The sequence below is a fragment of the Vigna angularis genome, chromosome 2, assembly GCF_016808095.1.
Source record: "Vigna angularis cultivar LongXiaoDou No.4 chromosome 2, ASM1680809v1, whole genome shotgun sequence".
Lineage (NCBI taxonomy): Eukaryota > Viridiplantae > Streptophyta > Magnoliopsida > Fabales > Fabaceae > Vigna > Vigna angularis.
Genome location: NC_068971.1, coordinates 38,151,631 through 38,168,036, shown reverse-complemented (window position 1 = coordinate 38,168,036; position 16,406 = coordinate 38,151,631). Strand labels below are relative to the sequence as shown.

The window sequence follows — 16,406 nt, the reverse complement described above, 5'->3', positions numbered from 1 at the left end:
AAATTCGGGTAGCGAATTATGACTTTCAATAGAATAAAAAAATGTTTTTCTAAAAGTTAAAATTATATTTAGAAACATGACTTATTTTTTCTTGAAGTTGTGTTTCTTATAGTTAAATTTATCTATTTTCGATTTTCTTTTAAAATTCTAGCTGATAATAATCATACATAATTAACCGGTCAAGAACCTTAAGCAATTGTGTTAATTGAACTTACCCCTTACATAATCTTGCATAATCAGAAGTTAAAACCAATAACGTGAGTGCTCGCTTCAAATTCAATGGTAATATAGGCTTCTTTATGAAGGGCAAGTAGTCTAAGTGTTTACCTCTAATAGTTGAGTCAAAACAAGAATTGGAGTTGGAAAGCCAAGAAGAAGGCAAAAAATAGAAAAATGAGTAACAGATGGAATTGCCAAATTTGAAATAGGGCTTTGAATTTAAAATGCATGTGTGTTGCATTGCAACACCAAAACAAGAGAAGAAGTGCATGTGACAAATTTCAGAGTGGTTGAGGCTTCCTTCTCCTCTGTTCAAGTTTTGCAAAGTGAATTGGCAACATCAGACATGTCTGCTGCTAAAAATGACAAGGGAAACTAGAGAACATCGTAATCATGACAACAACATTGCAAGTTCTGTATGAAAAAAGAAGTAAAATATGAGAAACTCAAATATAAGTGTTTTTTATAAGTGTACTGTATAATCGATTGATCCATATATTCTCCTATACTGGTTTATTGGTTAACTTTTTTTTAACTGTGAAAATTTTTGTTTGAAAGATTATGTATCTTATATCAATCAGTAAGTATATTGTAAATTTTTCTTCATAATCTTGTGGATTAACTATAATGAAAATCTCACTTCTAAACCTATAAATATAAATATAAAATAAGAAAGTAAATGATTATATTTATTAAACATTTAATATTTAAAACTGATTAATATAATTAACTAACTTTAATATTAAAGTGTTTACTCACTCGCTCAACTTAGAATTAGAAGAAATAAAAACTAAAAAATATTGCAAAAGAACAAATAAGATAAAAAAAATAGCATAAAATATAAAAGAGGAGTCGTGGATCCCTACGTCCAAAACAACAATAAGTATTATAGATTTGAAAAGAGATAGTATCTTTATCTCAAAAGTTAATTAACATCTGTCACCATAAGTAACTTTGTTTTTTAATTGGATCACTGATGCCTTTTCCAATACACCAACCTGTTTGGATTTTATTGAATTATCACATCATATAGTGTTTGGACAAAGAATTTAGAGTGTTTTTTTCTTTTTTTGTATTTTTAATTATTTTTCTTATTAAATATTATGAGTATTTGTGTTTGTATTATTAAAAAGTATGAAAAATAATTAAAAGTTCATTAATAATTAATGATAAAGATTAATTGTTAAAGAATTCAATTCAATTAATTGTTATTTTATTAATTTATGCTATTGCGTTAGACGTGTATTATTGTACAAACGATAAGAGGAATTACGTAATCACTTGGAAATGATTTAAACAGAAAAACTATTGATGAAAGAATTAATTGTTGTATAAATTAACACTACGCAAAGTTATTAAAATTATAATATACTCTAATGGAAACTATGAATGCAATAATCAATTGCAACACTACAAAACAAAACATTGACGTAAAACTCAAGTACATGCTTACAGATGGCAAGACAAATAGAAAAAATACGTGGCAAATCGATCTTGGAAAATTAAATCTAATAATTTTGTTATCTTTTAAATGTACAAAACTATTCCAACTTTAAAATAGTTTTATACCAAAGATCGTTTAATAAATCATTGGTTAGTTTTATTTAATTAATAACAAGGTATATTAGAAAGTACGTATAAAGTGACATGTCCTTTTCCTTTAGTATTAAACAATAAATCTTTTTATCTCAGGATTATGTTTAAAGTAAGAGATACCAAATAAACTTTTTAAAATGCTAAAGAAATTATATTTTAATATGATAAATAAAAAAGTTAATAATCTTTATTTTTCGCAATCACTACATCTGAAGAATAAGGTGAAAAATGGATTTCGATTAATGTACAGTATATTGAAAACGTTAACAAAAAGAGCATTGGAAAACAATTAACATTTTAAATATTTTTAAAAATAAAAAGAAGACAAGACGAAAAAAATCTAAAACAAGAAAAATAAAATAAAAGTAAAAGTTAATATAAAGGAAAACGATGTGAACACTCAACAAATAAAGAAGAAAAAGTACGCAATTGAATATAATTAATAACCTTAGGTAAGAAGAATATAAAATAGAAACTTTACTGTATTTTAAATATAACTTAAATAGAGAGACATTCTATATTTGACAAAGAAGACGGGAAGATCGAGTCATTCATAAATATTTGTTTATTTAATTAAAAATTAATATTCGTAACATTTTTATTTTAACTCGAAATAGTTTTTGATATTATATCTTATGGAATTAAATTTAATATATTGAAAACATAATATATTTTTCCTGCATTTGGTAAATAAAATAAAATAAATGTAATAGGAAATAAAATAGACGTGTGGGCCCTATTGGCACCGGTTCGCCGATGAAAATAGCACCTGAAAAAAAATTGACGGCCCATAACGGGCCCAGTCAAACAGGGCCCCACCCCAAGGCAGGGGCCCACGTCACAGTGGGAGAATTTACAAGATAACCCTCTCTCACCGCTTTCATTTTCAGTTGCAGCTTTTTCGCTGCACAGAAGGCGCACGCACAGAGAATCACACACTCCAATTTCTTCTTCTGCTGCTTTATCTATGGCGAGGCTCTGAATTTATGGGGATTGCGAAACCCTAGGTGTTCATTCACTTTCGTCGCATTTCGCGGACTCGTTTTCCAGGTGAAGTCAAAATGCGGTTCCTCGTTTTGCACTCTACCGATTTACTCTGGTTTTGTCCCCTTTTGGCACCTTCGTTTTCATAGTTGCATTGCATTTATGAGCGTGACTCGGTGGATGCGGAGAGAGAGTGCGTTGTGGTGTGTGATGTGACGATCATTCTTAATGCTTCCTTCTCTCTTCATTCATTATCAATTAATGCCATGCACTTAGCATGGTTGGTAAGCACTAATTCCACCCCTTTTAAATTCCTCGCTCACTCTTTCTCTTCTTCCAATCCCCTTCTCTCCTTCCATGCCACTGATGCTTTCGTCGTTCCAACTCAACAGCACTAGCAACGAAAACAACCGCATGTTCGTTTCATTATTATTGCATTTCTTCCTTCAATTTCTGTGCTTGCATGTTATCTACTTTTATTTCTTACTATTCCGCTTCTGAGGACCCTGCTTTTTGTTTTCTCCAACGCCACCTCTCAAAGGAATAATTTTTTCTTCAGGTTATAGGGACTTGCTGTTCATGGAGTGGGATCTGTGGAGTTCGACGTATGACCAAGGTTTTTGTTTCTCCCTGTCTCCACTGCTATACGCATTCTTGTTAGTTTGAGATGCTAGTTTCTGTGATGTAATTAATTGATCGTCTTGTGGGTTGATAAGTTCTCTGAATGTCGCGTTAGAATCACTCTGTGAAAAGGGCTTGTTTTCATTTTTGTGACGAATGTCTTCAATGACTCCGTGTATTTATTTTATTAGATTATATTAATCTATCCGCTAATTTTTTTTGTGTGCATACAGGTCTTTGTGCTTATGTAATCTTAAATTTGACATTTACTTATCTTATTAAAAAGTACTGCATAATATATCTTGAATTTATTTAATGAGATATCGAATAGATTTAGAATTTTATGAAAATTCGTTGATTTGATATAATCAATGGAAATTTTAAGGCTTAATTGCACTATTTGCCCTCAATTTCCCAATTTCGTCGGTCGTATCTCCAAACTGTTCTCTTTTTCCAAACTTTGAACCTATTTTCCAAAAAATATTTGCAATTTGTCTTTATTTTGAGGAAACGTAGTCTGTCTTAATTGTTTAAAGCAAAAATCACTACACAAAAGTTTAAAGGAAAAGTAGCCACAAAATTGTCTCAGTTGTGGTGATTTTTCAGTGTCGGACAAAGGTGGCTATATTTTGTAATTAGGGGGGCAAAGTTCTGTGAAACTTTGGGACACAGTGTAATGAAGTCAAATTTTTTATTTATGGATTGAGTTAATAAAATTTAGTATAGAGTTGTGGAGTATTTACATGGTAACTTGATCCCTCTTATTCTCTTGTTTCCCCTAAATGATTGTGGACGACAGGTTTATTCGAACAAATCAAATTGCTTTTGACGTGTAATTTATTTATTTACTTTTCTCAGATGCGAATGGTAGTAATTACTGGTCACCGCAACATGAATGCGACTTCTACTTTGGGTGTGGCCCAGGTAATCATTGTTTCTTACTCCCTGACGCTTGGCATTTTTTGTGTTGTCCTTGTGTTGTTTTTACTCTGGCTTTCTGTTAATTTTGTAGATGTTATAGAGGAGGACGCGTTGAACATGGAATCCTGTATTCGGGTTTTGAGAATATTGATCACCAAGGCGGATACTGAGATTGAGGAACTTGAAAGAGATCTCTTGGTGCTTCAGAAGGAGTTGGCCTGTTTTGAGCATGAAAAATGGCCTGATATATTCTGTGGTGTTCTCAGTGAGAGAATCAGCCAGCTTGATGTGGCGATTAGGACTTTAAAGAATGATTGTGCTGATGAGGCTGAAGTGCAGTTACTGCTAGATAGTGAACCTGCTGGGACGCTTCATGAAATACTTGCCCAGGTTTGGAATTTGGAATCCTGTATGGAATTCAATTGTTTTATTCTGATGATTGAAAAAGAGGCTGCTACATTTACCCGTTTTACATGCAAACTGGGTATTCACCAGCCATATATTAGGGATTATTGTCTTTAATATTTTCCCTGCAAAATAATATGTAGTCTTTTGTTTTGAGTTTCTATTGATAGTTAAAAGCTTTACTGTGAACAGTTTATCTTCTAAAGTTTTTTTGTTTTTTTTTAGCAAATGGAGTGAGTTAAGGGTTAATTTGATCTGTAAAACATTTTCTGTAATCATTTTTTGGAAAAGTGAAATAGAGAGGGCAATTCTTTTTTTTTTTTGCAAAATATTTCTATTAGTCTTGTTACTTACTAGATAAAGATAGCATTAAATGGTTTAAAAGTTTCTAGATACTGTAGCAGATATAACATTACAAAATCAGTAAAGTTAACTATTGTTTTTAATGTTTCTCTCATAAAATTTTAAAAAAATATGAAAATAAGATGCCATTTTTATGATTAAAAATTGAAAACAGAATATGGTTTGGGAAACCACACATTCCCAAGTCCTTTTTAAACTACTCATAATCATGTATTATATGCATATCAAAAGTGGGTATACTGGATACAACTAATAAATAAGACACCTAATGCAATGCAATCCTTGTGGAATCTAAATCTAAGAAGTTTATCTTAGGACTTCAGTGTCAGAACAATTTTGTTCCTACAATAATTCAGCAAGCTTGGTTGACGATGTTTGGTGTTTTGTCCTTTACAAGAATAAGCCTGTGAGCTATGAACCCTGCATGCCTTATGAGAAATTTCACCTAATTTTACTTGGAGCTGTAAGAGAAGGTAGAGGGAAGATTGAAAGTAGTTGGCTCTTTCGGAAGCATGAGACACTCCCATATATTCCTAATTTCTATTATTCAAATATTTATGCAGGACCACATGACTGTCATGCTACTATTGATTATAATTTATACTACTATATATAATAAATTATGCATTGCACAACTGTACTTTTTAAATTTTAATTTAAGGATGGATTTTCTCGGCCTTACATTTGCTGGATAATCGAGCAATATATATTAATTTATCCCCTGCTTGCTATTTAGGAAATATATTTTACTCCCGTCTCTTTTTTTGTGTATCTTGTGGTAGTATAAGTATTTAACTGTTAACACTTGGTTTTTGAATGTAACCATATTTTTTCCCTCCCTTGTCTTTTCGATTTGGAACAGTATCTAGATGTGAATGTCTTGAGTCCAGTTGTGAATGTTACTGAACATGCACCAGACAAAGATTCTAGCACCCTTAATATGATCATTAAGGACGAAGGACAAGATCTTCATGGAACCTCAGAAAGCTCTGGAAGCTTGGAACTTATTTTGGAGATTCAGAAGTCAGATAATCCGGAAAAGATTGAGGTAGAGAAAGATGTTACTTTATTTAATTTAAAAACAGATATTTTTTATTTTCCTGCATGCCTTAATCGAATTAGAAAACATTTCTTTTAAATAGTTAATTGCTGCACCAACGTTTTTTTTTTGGAAATCTTTTAGTATATGGAACGTGTAATATTAGACATTATTTAAGAATAATGTTTATTTTATCTATTTGTGTGATGATTGATTGCTTGACATCTCATATGAAATTGCTTTTAATCGTACAAGTTTAACATAATGTGCAGTGATTCTTTTTAAGGAGAAGGCTGTACCAAACACATTTAAAGGATAACTCTTAAAAACCAACGACATTATTTTCTGTAAGAGAAAAGGGGAGTAAATAAGTAGGCTTTTGAACAGCTTCACACTTAAGCCTCCTCATCTTGAGCTAATCAATATAGGACAAAGAAGCAGGTTTTGTTTTAAAGGAGCTTTTTTAAACTGTCATTGTCAAACTGCTTTTTATTTTTAAGCTTTTCTTTAGAGCTTTAACTTTTAAGGAGCATTAAAGAAGGGATTCACATGACAGTGTGAACTTTTTTGGCTTTGAAACCTAAGGTAAATGGAGTAAATCCCAGCAAGTGATAGGCCGATACCAGGTTCCTGACTTTACGTTGAGCTTGCAATGGCAATCCGTATTGTTTTATTTTTACCGTTTTTGTAGGTCTAACCTTGGTAGCCATTTTTACGCATGATAAATTTGAATAGTATTTTTTTTTTTCTTTTAAGGAACTATCTGAAGAAACACTTGTTAGAAGTCCTGATTTGGCGGGCATTATCCTTGCATCCTACCACTCTGATGGTATAAAATTATCAGAAACATTTGATGATCAAGTTGCTGGAAATGAAGTCAGAAAAAGCCAACTCATTAATTCAAATACAGGTCAAATGTTGGATTTGTTTTCGGCCAAAAGTGAAGCCAAGGTGCAGGAAGTGCTGTTCTCCTTCTAATGAATTTAAACTTCTTTTATGTATCAGTTAGCATTTTATACAAGGTTTTTAGTGCATATTCTTCTTAAATTGTGCAGAAAGAAAATGAATTTGTCAGAGAAAAAGATGTTAGCCCAGATGAATTTAGGCCTGCAATTGACATCAATGGGAAGAAAACGGGTCCACATTCCATATTAGATACTTCACAACGACAAAAACGAGCAAAACCTAATTTAGACAAAGAACCATGTGATTTTGCTCCAAAAGCTGCACAAAGGGACTGCAAGAAAGAACCCAAGGTTGCTCCAGACGAAGATTTGAACTCCCTGAATTACCCTTTACAAGTTGTTTATCCTAAAACATTATGTATCACTGATACAGAATTTTGCTCCGTTAAAGATAGCAATGGTAATAATTCTGGACTAGTGTTCAACATTGAAAACACCACCCCTTATTAATGCTGAAAATTCTGCATTGATTTCACTGCTAGGGATGCATACCAAGAGTTCATTGTATACTGGGTTACAGCTGATGGATGTAGATGAAGATAAAGGGAAAGAACATGAACAAGACCTTAAATCCCAACTGAGAACTAACCTCAGAAAGTCCAAGATGAGTTTCCCTTCAAAGCTTAAAGCTTCGGAAAAGAAGGAACTGGAACTAAAGGCATTTTCTTCCAGAGAACCATTTGACAGTTGTACGGAAGTTATTCCAAGTGCATCCATAGTTGTATCAGCTAAGAGCCAGCGAAGATCCAAATCCTGTACTGATGTTACCATTTTAAACGAGTCAATGAAGCGGAAGATTATTACTAAAGGGGCAGTGAAACCAGACAAGCATGAGACTGAAGGTCGTGCTATTGTTCTTTATGACAGTAAATTTTCTGAATTACAAAAGAAAAGAAGAGTTACAAAGTTGCCTATCACCGTGGACATACAAAATTCAAGTGTTAATTTGGACGTACCAAATTCAGACGGGGTTTCTATGGACAAAAAAAGCAAGTTAGCTCCTCGTACTCACAAGTCACATTCCTTGGTGGATTCTCATGATGAGACCTTATCTTTGAATAGCTTGTCATTGACTGATTTGAGGGCTATGGCAAAGGAACACAATGTGAGAAAATATTATAAGCTTCGAAAAGTAGATTTGGTTGAACAGTTAGCTCAGCGACTGAGTAGCTGCTGAACTTAGTGTGTTCTGCCTTACTTTTTTGGGTTTCTCTTGGTTGGTTAGGTCCAGGGCTTCCCTGTAATTTGGTATAGGATCCTGACGTAGTCATGAATGATACATAGGCATCAAAAATGGTTTTTGCAACAGGATATTGTACAGCCTATAGATAGAATTCTTAGGGTACTTTGTAAATGAAAGGAAGTATAGGTTTTCTTCCTTGAAGTTGGTTACTCCTATAGGAGACTTAAAACTTAACGTTGTGCACCATTAACGTGCTGCTGAGATCCATCGTTAAATATGATGTGCGGGTCGCAACATAGTCAAATTTGGTCATGTATGTGTCGCATTCAGTTTCTACTTTTTCTCCAATTCTTTTTTTATATTTTCTTGTACATAGAACATAGTTTTAATAGGAGCATTTGCTGATCACTTTCAATACATCAATTCGTTCATTTTTTATCTTGGAGTATTCGACCACAGACTAATGGAATCAAATGGTATTTGAAGATCTTTGCTTTGAAGTTTTCCTTACTAAAGGACGAACGTGACTAATGCTTGCGTAATTATAATTGTCACTGTCCCGACAATTACATGAATCGATTTTTTAAGTAACATATGAGCAAGTTTTGGATAATTGAATTATTAATTTTAGTGGATGTTATTTTAAATAAAATAAATGAGGTGAGTATGACTTCATTGGAATACAACTAGACTCGTAACAGTGTAATTATTGTACAAAGCTCTAACCTAACATTAGATTTTTAGTAACTAAATTTCCAACAGAATCAGATCTAGTCATGTTCTTCAACAAGATCAATTTTCAAAACTATTTTTTCTCAACATCAAACTTCGTACCTGGATCTCGCCATGTTTGATTCAGGCAACTTCTATTGTCGGTGCTCCATGACTCTATTATCTCCAAAGGAAAAAGAAAAGGACGGTATATGCAAAAACAGTAATGCTTAAGTGAGCAAGGACCTCAGAGGTTTTTCAAATGAAGATAGTTGAATTGGATTCTTGGATCTACCCCACTTATATATGAAGGTTGTATCCCAATGAAATTGGATAACTACCACCTCTTCACGAAATTAGGAAAGTTCTGGAATTTAGCAACCTTATAATTATTAGGGTCGTTGATCTCGATATATTCCCACGGGAGAGATCCTCAGAGTCGGTGGATTTCAGTACTAATATAACCAAACATATTTGAAATATAAATATACATTCAAAGACTATCTTAAATATGTTAGATTTATTCTGCAACTTGATATTTGAGTTCTTGATACCCAATGGTTGTTCTCCTCAAATATACAGTTTAGTACTCCAAAATTGAGGTGGAATTTGGGTAAATAACTTCGTAAGAAAACAAACATATTAAAATAATTTGGAAGCTTTGCCATGCCTTTCCCTAACTTACTTATTCCATTCCATTCCATTAATGAAAAGCAAAAATAATCCAAAAACAGCGTTTCTCTCATTTTGGTCACAATGTTGTAGTTCCCATCAGGCAGTAGTGAATTCTCTGCCAAAGTTTGCCACATAAAGATAGACTCCTGTTGGGTAAGGTAATGTCGTGTTTTTGGGAGTAATCAGTACAATTGCACAGTGGCTTATATCTTATAACATATGTACATGCAACATTGTAAAGCAAAATCCTTCAAAAACAATACATTCACGCTCACGAAAAATATTCCCTTTCACAAGTGTTTTCCATATATGGTTCTCTTCAGTTTTTGGTGCGGTTTCTCTACTGAACCTTCAAAGTACTGTAATGGACACTGATTATTTTTTATGTTTTAAAATATATTAAAAACTCTTTTAATATACTACTATTAGTGTATTTTGAAGGTTCATTAGAGAAACAATACTAAATACTCAGTAGAGAATTTGGACTTTTGTTTTTTCCCAAGAGAAAACACTTAGGATTGTCCAAGAAGTGAAGGCTTGTAGAAAACATGGCTTTGTGCAATCTCAATTCGTTCGCGAGGATCATTCAGATTTTCATCCCTCAATGCTTTCAGAATAGCTTGTGATGACTGTTCCCTGAGAAATACATCAAGCACCAGAAGCAATAGAAACTTGCTTAGTACGTTGGCAAGGTGATAGAGATTTGCAAATATAGTACATGGAGTTGGAGTGTTCAAAGCTAACAAGCATAATAAGGTAAGAAAGCAAACAACCCAAACATGAGTGAACTATTGCAGGATAATACCTTGATATCAAAATTTTGTATAGTGTCTTCAAGATGGGACAAAGCTCTACAGGAGCAACTGGCTTGTTTTCTTCAGGATGCAACACATTCAGGCTAGATTGGCTAAGAAGTTCAAAGAATGCCTCAACTGCAGAAACACCCTATAAATGGAAGGGATAGCATTTTCTTTAGTTATTGGAATTTGATTGAAGGAAAAAACATGAGTCTAAGGAGGAACACACAAGGATGATTTCTATTTCTTATGTGAATGATATTAGTTCCAACTCTGGTGTGGCTTATGTCAAGTGAAAATTGTAGCACCATATTCATCAACCCATCTAAGAATGACCACATACACCTTTGAAAATGAAGAACATATGTACAAATTTCCAGTAAGAATGGTACATAGCATTGTTGTGTTTTGTCCTTACAAGTTAAAAACAAACAACTACTACTAAACTATGAATACAAGTGCAAGCAGAAAAGCAGCAGCCCCTGCCACAGGATCCTGCTAAATTCTCTGTGATGCATAATCATTGAACTTTCACATTTTAAAGATGCAATTGGAACTCCTCAAGAACGTAGCATGGTTTTGGAAGAAACAAGGACAAGAAAAAATTACAAAGTATACCTGAATCATTCCTTTGCCACTAATGCTGTCTCCCATGTCTGGTCTTAATTCACCCTTAGCTAACATCTGGCCATACCAAGCGTTACGGCCTTTCAACAAGGTTACGTAAGTGTCAGCCAGTAACGGCCCTGCAAGTTTCTCTGGTTCTTCAGCCAACAAGTGAGTGATGAATATCATTTCTGATGTGCAGTGTGCAAAGTACACAGATTTGCTTGTGGCACTCTCATTAGTAAGGGCAGCTACCATTCCTGACAACATTAAGAATGAAAAACAGTATATATATATATATATATATATATATATATATATATATATATATATATATATATAGAGAGAGAGAGAGAGAGAGAGAGAGAGAGATTACAAATATGAAAGCAAGTGTAGAATAGAATATGGAAGTTCTTATTATGAAATTAGAGGTAGTTAAACCCTTTTCTTTTCCAAGTAAATGAGAACTAGAGCTAGTCTCTATAGCATGTGAAAACACATAAATGCCTTCATTCAATTTACAAAAGTATGCATTAAACTTTATCTAGATACGTTCCATGCATGGAAAAATTGTATGACTATTTATCATAGATGTTTCCTTTTCTATTATCTTCAGATTGTAGAATCTTTATGAGATTTTTTGTGCATCAGTTTGTTTTCAAGTATGTGTGAAATAGGAAAAGAACCAACTTGTCAAATAGACAACATTACACAAACCAAAACATGATAATGATATGGATAATGGACTACCTCTAGTTTGATATTAGATATGTGAAGTGATAACAATTATTTAGAAACTTACCAGCTCCAATTGCATAGACGTTTTTCAAACCACCCATGACTTCATGTGTGACGAGGTCACTGTTATCCCAGACAATAAATTGTGGTTGTCGTAGAAACTTTGCCAGAGGTTTTCTCCATTTATCAGCTCCACATATTCTTGCATTGGCATACTCCTTGTTGTAGATTTCTGAGGCAATATTTGGACCTCCAAGATAGAGTATGTTCTCCATTGGCACTCTAGCTGTCAAGTTTGCAGTGCAGAGAGTGGTGAATGAGTGAAGAACTAAAAACATTATTGCATAATAAGAAAGAAGGCTATGACCTATGGTAATACAATATCAGATGAAGGAAAAAAAGAGTAACTGCTAGAAAACAAGGATGTGAAGTAATAACTCAAGCATGACACTTTTTTGCTTGGCATCAAATTCTTGGTCAAAAATAGATGTAATTGGGCTAGAGAATTGTCAGAACTGATTTGTAATATGCTTCGGCATGAATATGAACAAGATAGATTTTTGTTGTTAAGTACAGGAAGGTTGAGTCAAGAACAACTCCCAAGATTATTGATAAATTTTCATATGTACAAATATGGAAGATTAACTATAACAATATGGACTAAAAGATTATAGTTATTTTTATAATTTCATATTTAAAAGGAAAATTGAACATTATAGTTATTTTATTCCTCATCAAGATTTCATGACATGATTCATTCCCATAATTGCACAATTCTCACTGATAATGAAGCATGTTTGGATTAGATTCTTCTTCAAGATTATATCTGCTTGATAGAAAACAATACTGGTGTTACTATTCAGATGTGTTCCTTTTTTGTAATTACTTCGACTAACTTCTTACCTTTTTTCTAATTTTTGTTATAAAATGTTATATTAAATAAACCAACCAAAATAACCAATCTCAGAACCACTTTTTACCTAACATATTCAAATTTAAAACTTGTTTCATGTAATCAATTACATTACAACATTAATAGATTATATTTATGATAGATAGTTACATAATTTATTTCCCTCAAGTCTCTAAAGGAGCACTAAATTACAAAAGGGAAGAAGAAGCACAAGTGACAAAAATGTAATCATCACACTTTTCTGGTTATTCTATTTTGGCAAATGCATGATGTAGATGGATACTTACTGAAAATACAGATTAAAAAAATGAACTTTAATCTTAACTCAATCTCACACAATCTCACAAAATCCCGATCATAAGTTATAGATTACAAAAACATAACATGTAAAAGGATAAAGAAAGGGTCTTACTTGCTTGGTGAATCATCTTTGTGGGAGTAATAATATGTGGTAGAGGCTCCAATGCAGCCTCTATACCCTTTGACAAAGAGATAATTATAGGCACTGTGATCCTCTCCTTCCAATACTTACTAATCTCTTCAAAGATCTCACGTGTTTCTGTAGAAGGCAAACCATTGACCACAATATCAGCATCCCAAACAGCTTCCTGCAAGTTTGTGACCACCTTCAGAGGACAAAGTGGGGTATCAATCATGTTCAAGCAAAAACCATCTTTCAGAATCTCATCTGCATAAAGGGTCCTATCACCAAGCCTTGCCTCCACATATTTCAGATATGCACAACGCCTGATCAACCTTCTCAGCACATCTTCCCTTGAGTTTATGACCTCAAAGAGATGTTCTGCAGTGCCTCTATCCACTGCCCTTCCTGCTCTTCTCCAAATCCTGATCTGTATCTTGTCCCTGAACTGACCATAAGAATCTTGCAACAAAGCTGCAAAAACACTGCCCCAAGCACCAGCTCCAACACTCACAATTCTCAAAGGGTCACCATCACCCTTCCCAATAAGCCTCCTCAAAGTATCAAGCTTCTCCTCTACCCCATTACAATTCTGACCACCAACACTTCCATTTGAGTATCCATTATGAACCACTCCCATTATGCTTCCCCCTTCTATGCTCTAAAACCCCAACAAAGTCTAGCAGAAACAACTACAAATGAAGGATGAACTTCAATAGCTTTGTCTGCAAACTAGACTCAGACTCTTATATAACCTCCCTCAATCTTGTGCCTCTCACTTTCCCCTTACCGACCAATGAATACTTTTCTTTCAACCACAAGAATAAGATTGAGTTAACAAAACACACATCAATGGGAAATCAAATCCTTTTGGTGGGTGTTGCTTGACCAAAGCTGAGCATTAATTTTGGTCTGAGAAAAATTTCTAACCAGAAAATGAAGCCTATCCTACTCTGAAATTTATTGAAGCATGCAATGCATGAACCATGGTTACTTATATATACACACACATACATATAAAGCAGTGCTCTTCAATCTTTCTTCTAGTTCTGAATAATGGCACGTGGGAAGCCAAAAGAATAGGTATGAGGGATGGGAGAAAAAACCAAACACGAAGAAAACTTTGTTTTCTCCGTCTCTTGTTAGTTGATCTACCCAACTATAAGACGCGGCTAGTGCCAATAAAAAACCAATCTTTCGTGCTGCTAACTGCGAAGTTATGGTCCTACACCGATGGGTTGAGTTACTTCAACTCATCTATCTCATGACCCCACTCTATGTATGGTTTCTACCTTTCTATTGGTTGAACTTTAGACACTAAAACCACACAACATATAAAAAATCAAATTTGTAATAGAAATTAGACCAAAATGCATTTTTAGTTTAGTCTCTACTTTAAAAAAAATTTACTTAGACCAAGTTTTGTTGTTGTATTAAATATTAACACTTCTCTTAATAAAAGTTCAAACGTTTTGAGAAATATCTCTTATGTTTAAGCATTGATTGGTGTTATATATATAACATCCAAAAGGTGCATGAGCCAACTCTAATGGGAGTTGTTCTTTCTCCTTAATTCAAATTGGTAATTTGTAGCAACTAAATACTTTTGGGCAAAAAAAAATTTGTTTTTTTTAAATAATTAAAATGATAAAACATTATAAAAAGTATTTCATGGTTAAAGACATTTTGAAATGCATGTTTAATGTTCTCTGAGTAAAACTAAACTCAACCTTCCTAAGTAAGGTCTCAAATTCAATGGAGGAAAAAACATATTTAGAGAGATTTCATTAAGAAGATCATGGATGTAAAGAAGTGAATTTGTGCATTGAATAAAGTTCCAAATGAAGAAATATAAAATTTTATATTTTTCGTTTTTGACATGTCACATGGATTAAAAAAAAGTGTAATGAAAATTGTATTAAGCGTCTCATCTTAATGTGGAGTGATATTGAGAAGGGTGCCACCCATATGAATCTATTGGCATTAAAAGTGTTTGGGTGAGGCCAACTTCCCCAACGGTAATTAATATTAATTAATGTATGACTTTGCTCAAATGTTCATGTGAAGTCTCCTTCCCAATCTTTGAACATGACATGTAGTCATACATTTGTCCTTTTTTTTTTGTGTAAAGGGACACTCATTTAATGTTCTGCTTCTTATGTCTATGCCTAAGTTTGATTTCATGAATTTGTTGCTTGATGGAGCATTTTTAGCTTGTAGATGAATGTAATTAGATTCGTGTATAACTAATTCTCAAGTACTATGCCAGTTGAATTTAGGTGATCCAATTCATTGATTTTGCAACAATGCATAATTAATGTTTACGTGATTATCTCTCTTTGATGTATATACGTTTATGTCAGTATAGAGATTAGGTGTTCCTTAGTTACACCATATCTAAGTTGGATTAATTAGTTCAATTTTTTTTATCAGCAACACCCTAATTATAATGAAACAGAGTCCATTTATGAAGAAAATCATAAAAGAGAACCTATTTTAACTAAGGAGGTGAAGTTATTTCATAAAAAAAGTCTTGCAAAATTAAGAAGTTATGAATCTTAGTAATATTTATTATTAATTACTATTATTATTATTTTATTATTACTATTTTATTATTTTTATTTTTATTATTATAATTCTTGAAGGTTACATGCAAATAAAAGATGGTACTATGAAAATTACAGATAGTATAGTCTGATGTCAATCTATTTTAATAATAAGAGATTGGTAGGGAAAGGAGCCACATGTCTCATTCATTGAAAAATATACGCAAATTCTCCTAGTTAAAATATATAAATGATGTTTAGCATAAGTTTTTGATTAAAAAAATCTTAATTAAATGAATGCATTGGAAAAAATTAATTTTGAGTATATTTTTTATTCTTAAATATCACTAAGACATCTTTATTCGATATTATATATATATATATATACACGATTATAAAATTTAATATTTTAAGATCATCTCATTATAATATATCAATATGATATAAAATCGGTCTTATATAAGAATATGTTAAGACATCAACAACCAAATAAAAAATTAGTTAAAAATGTGAATGTTAGAATAGAAGTTGTAAAAATGTATCAAAATGATATGACTAAGTGGAAATTAGAAAAAACAAATTAAGACAATATAGAATAAATTTTCGTAATAGATATAACCTCCTTATTAATTTTATTAAAAAACTATAAATAAATGAAAGTACGTCACTCATAACCCTAAAATCATTAATATTAGTCTTAATT

At 32.6% G+C, this 16,406-nt stretch overlaps 2 protein-coding genes across 21 annotated transcripts; one reads left to right on the top strand and one right to left on the bottom strand.

Moving 5' to 3' along the window:
- Positions 1-296: 296 nt before the first annotated feature.
- On the bottom strand, positions 297-14,304 carry LOC108330088 (glycerol-3-phosphate dehydrogenase [NAD(+)] GPDHC1, cytosolic). 15 transcript variants are annotated; one of them, XM_052872180.1, is made up of 9 exons: positions 13,149-14,304; positions 11,888-12,109; positions 11,098-11,345; positions 10,488-10,627; positions 9,131-10,318; positions 8,312-8,371; positions 8,070-8,198; positions 7,703-7,988; positions 297-633 (listed from the first exon to the last, which is right to left on the bottom strand). In XM_052872180.1, exons 1-5 carry the CDS (start codon positions 13,795-13,797, stop codon positions 10,195-10,197), a joined length of 1,383 nt encoding a protein of 460 aa, XP_052728140.1. In that variant the 5' UTR covers positions 13,798-14,304; the 3' UTR covers positions 297-633; positions 7,703-7,988; positions 8,070-8,198; positions 8,312-8,371; positions 9,131-10,194. The 15 variants fall into 15 exon arrangements, with proteins under 15 accessions (XP_052728140.1, XP_052728146.1, XP_052728138.1 ...); XM_052872174.1 differs by lacking the exon at positions 297-633 and having other exon boundaries at positions 7,272-7,988; XM_052872175.1 differs by lacking the exon at positions 297-633 and having other exon boundaries at positions 7,272-7,871.
- Positions 2,358-8,632, top strand: LOC108332045 (uncharacterized). Of its 6 annotated transcripts, none has more exons than XM_017567145.2 (8): positions 2,360-2,865; positions 3,359-3,415; positions 4,279-4,344; positions 4,433-4,731; positions 5,972-6,157; positions 6,905-7,099; positions 7,204-7,513; positions 7,596-8,632. In XM_017567145.2, the coding sequence occupies exons 2-8, from the start codon at positions 3,379-3,381 to the stop codon at positions 8,288-8,290; spliced, it is 1,788 nt and encodes a 595-aa protein (XP_017422634.1). In that variant the 5' UTR covers positions 2,360-2,865; positions 3,359-3,378; the 3' UTR covers positions 8,291-8,632. The 6 variants fall into 6 exon arrangements, with proteins under 6 accessions (XP_052728132.1, XP_017422634.1, XP_052728130.1 ...); XM_017567142.2 differs by lacking the exon at positions 2,360-2,865 and adding an exon at positions 3,043-3,083; XM_017567144.2 differs by lacking the exon at positions 2,360-2,865 and adding an exon at positions 3,084-3,215.
- Positions 14,305-16,406: the final 2,102 nt, after the last annotated feature.

Coding starts and splice junctions, on each gene's coding strand:
- LOC108332045 (XM_052872170.1), top strand. Junction 4,732..5,971: donor TTCATGAAATACTTGCCCAG/GTTTGGAATTTG, acceptor GATTTGGAACAG/TATCTAGATGTGAATGTCTT. Junction 6,158..6,904: donor ATAATCCGGAAAAGATTGAG/GTAGAGAAAGAT, acceptor TTTTCTTTTAAG/GAACTATCTGAAGAAACACT.
- LOC108330088 (XM_052872180.1), bottom strand. CDS start 13,797: ATGGGAGTGGTTCATAATGGATACTCAAATGGAAGTGTTGGTGGTCAG. Junction 11,346..11,887: donor CGTCTATGCAATTGGAGCTG/GTAAGTTTCTAA, acceptor TAATGTTGTCAG/GAATGGTAGCTGCCCTTACT. Junction 10,628..11,097: donor GTGGCAAAGGAATGATTCAG/GTATACTTTGTA, acceptor TTCCATTTATAG/GGTGTTTCTGCAGTTGAGGC.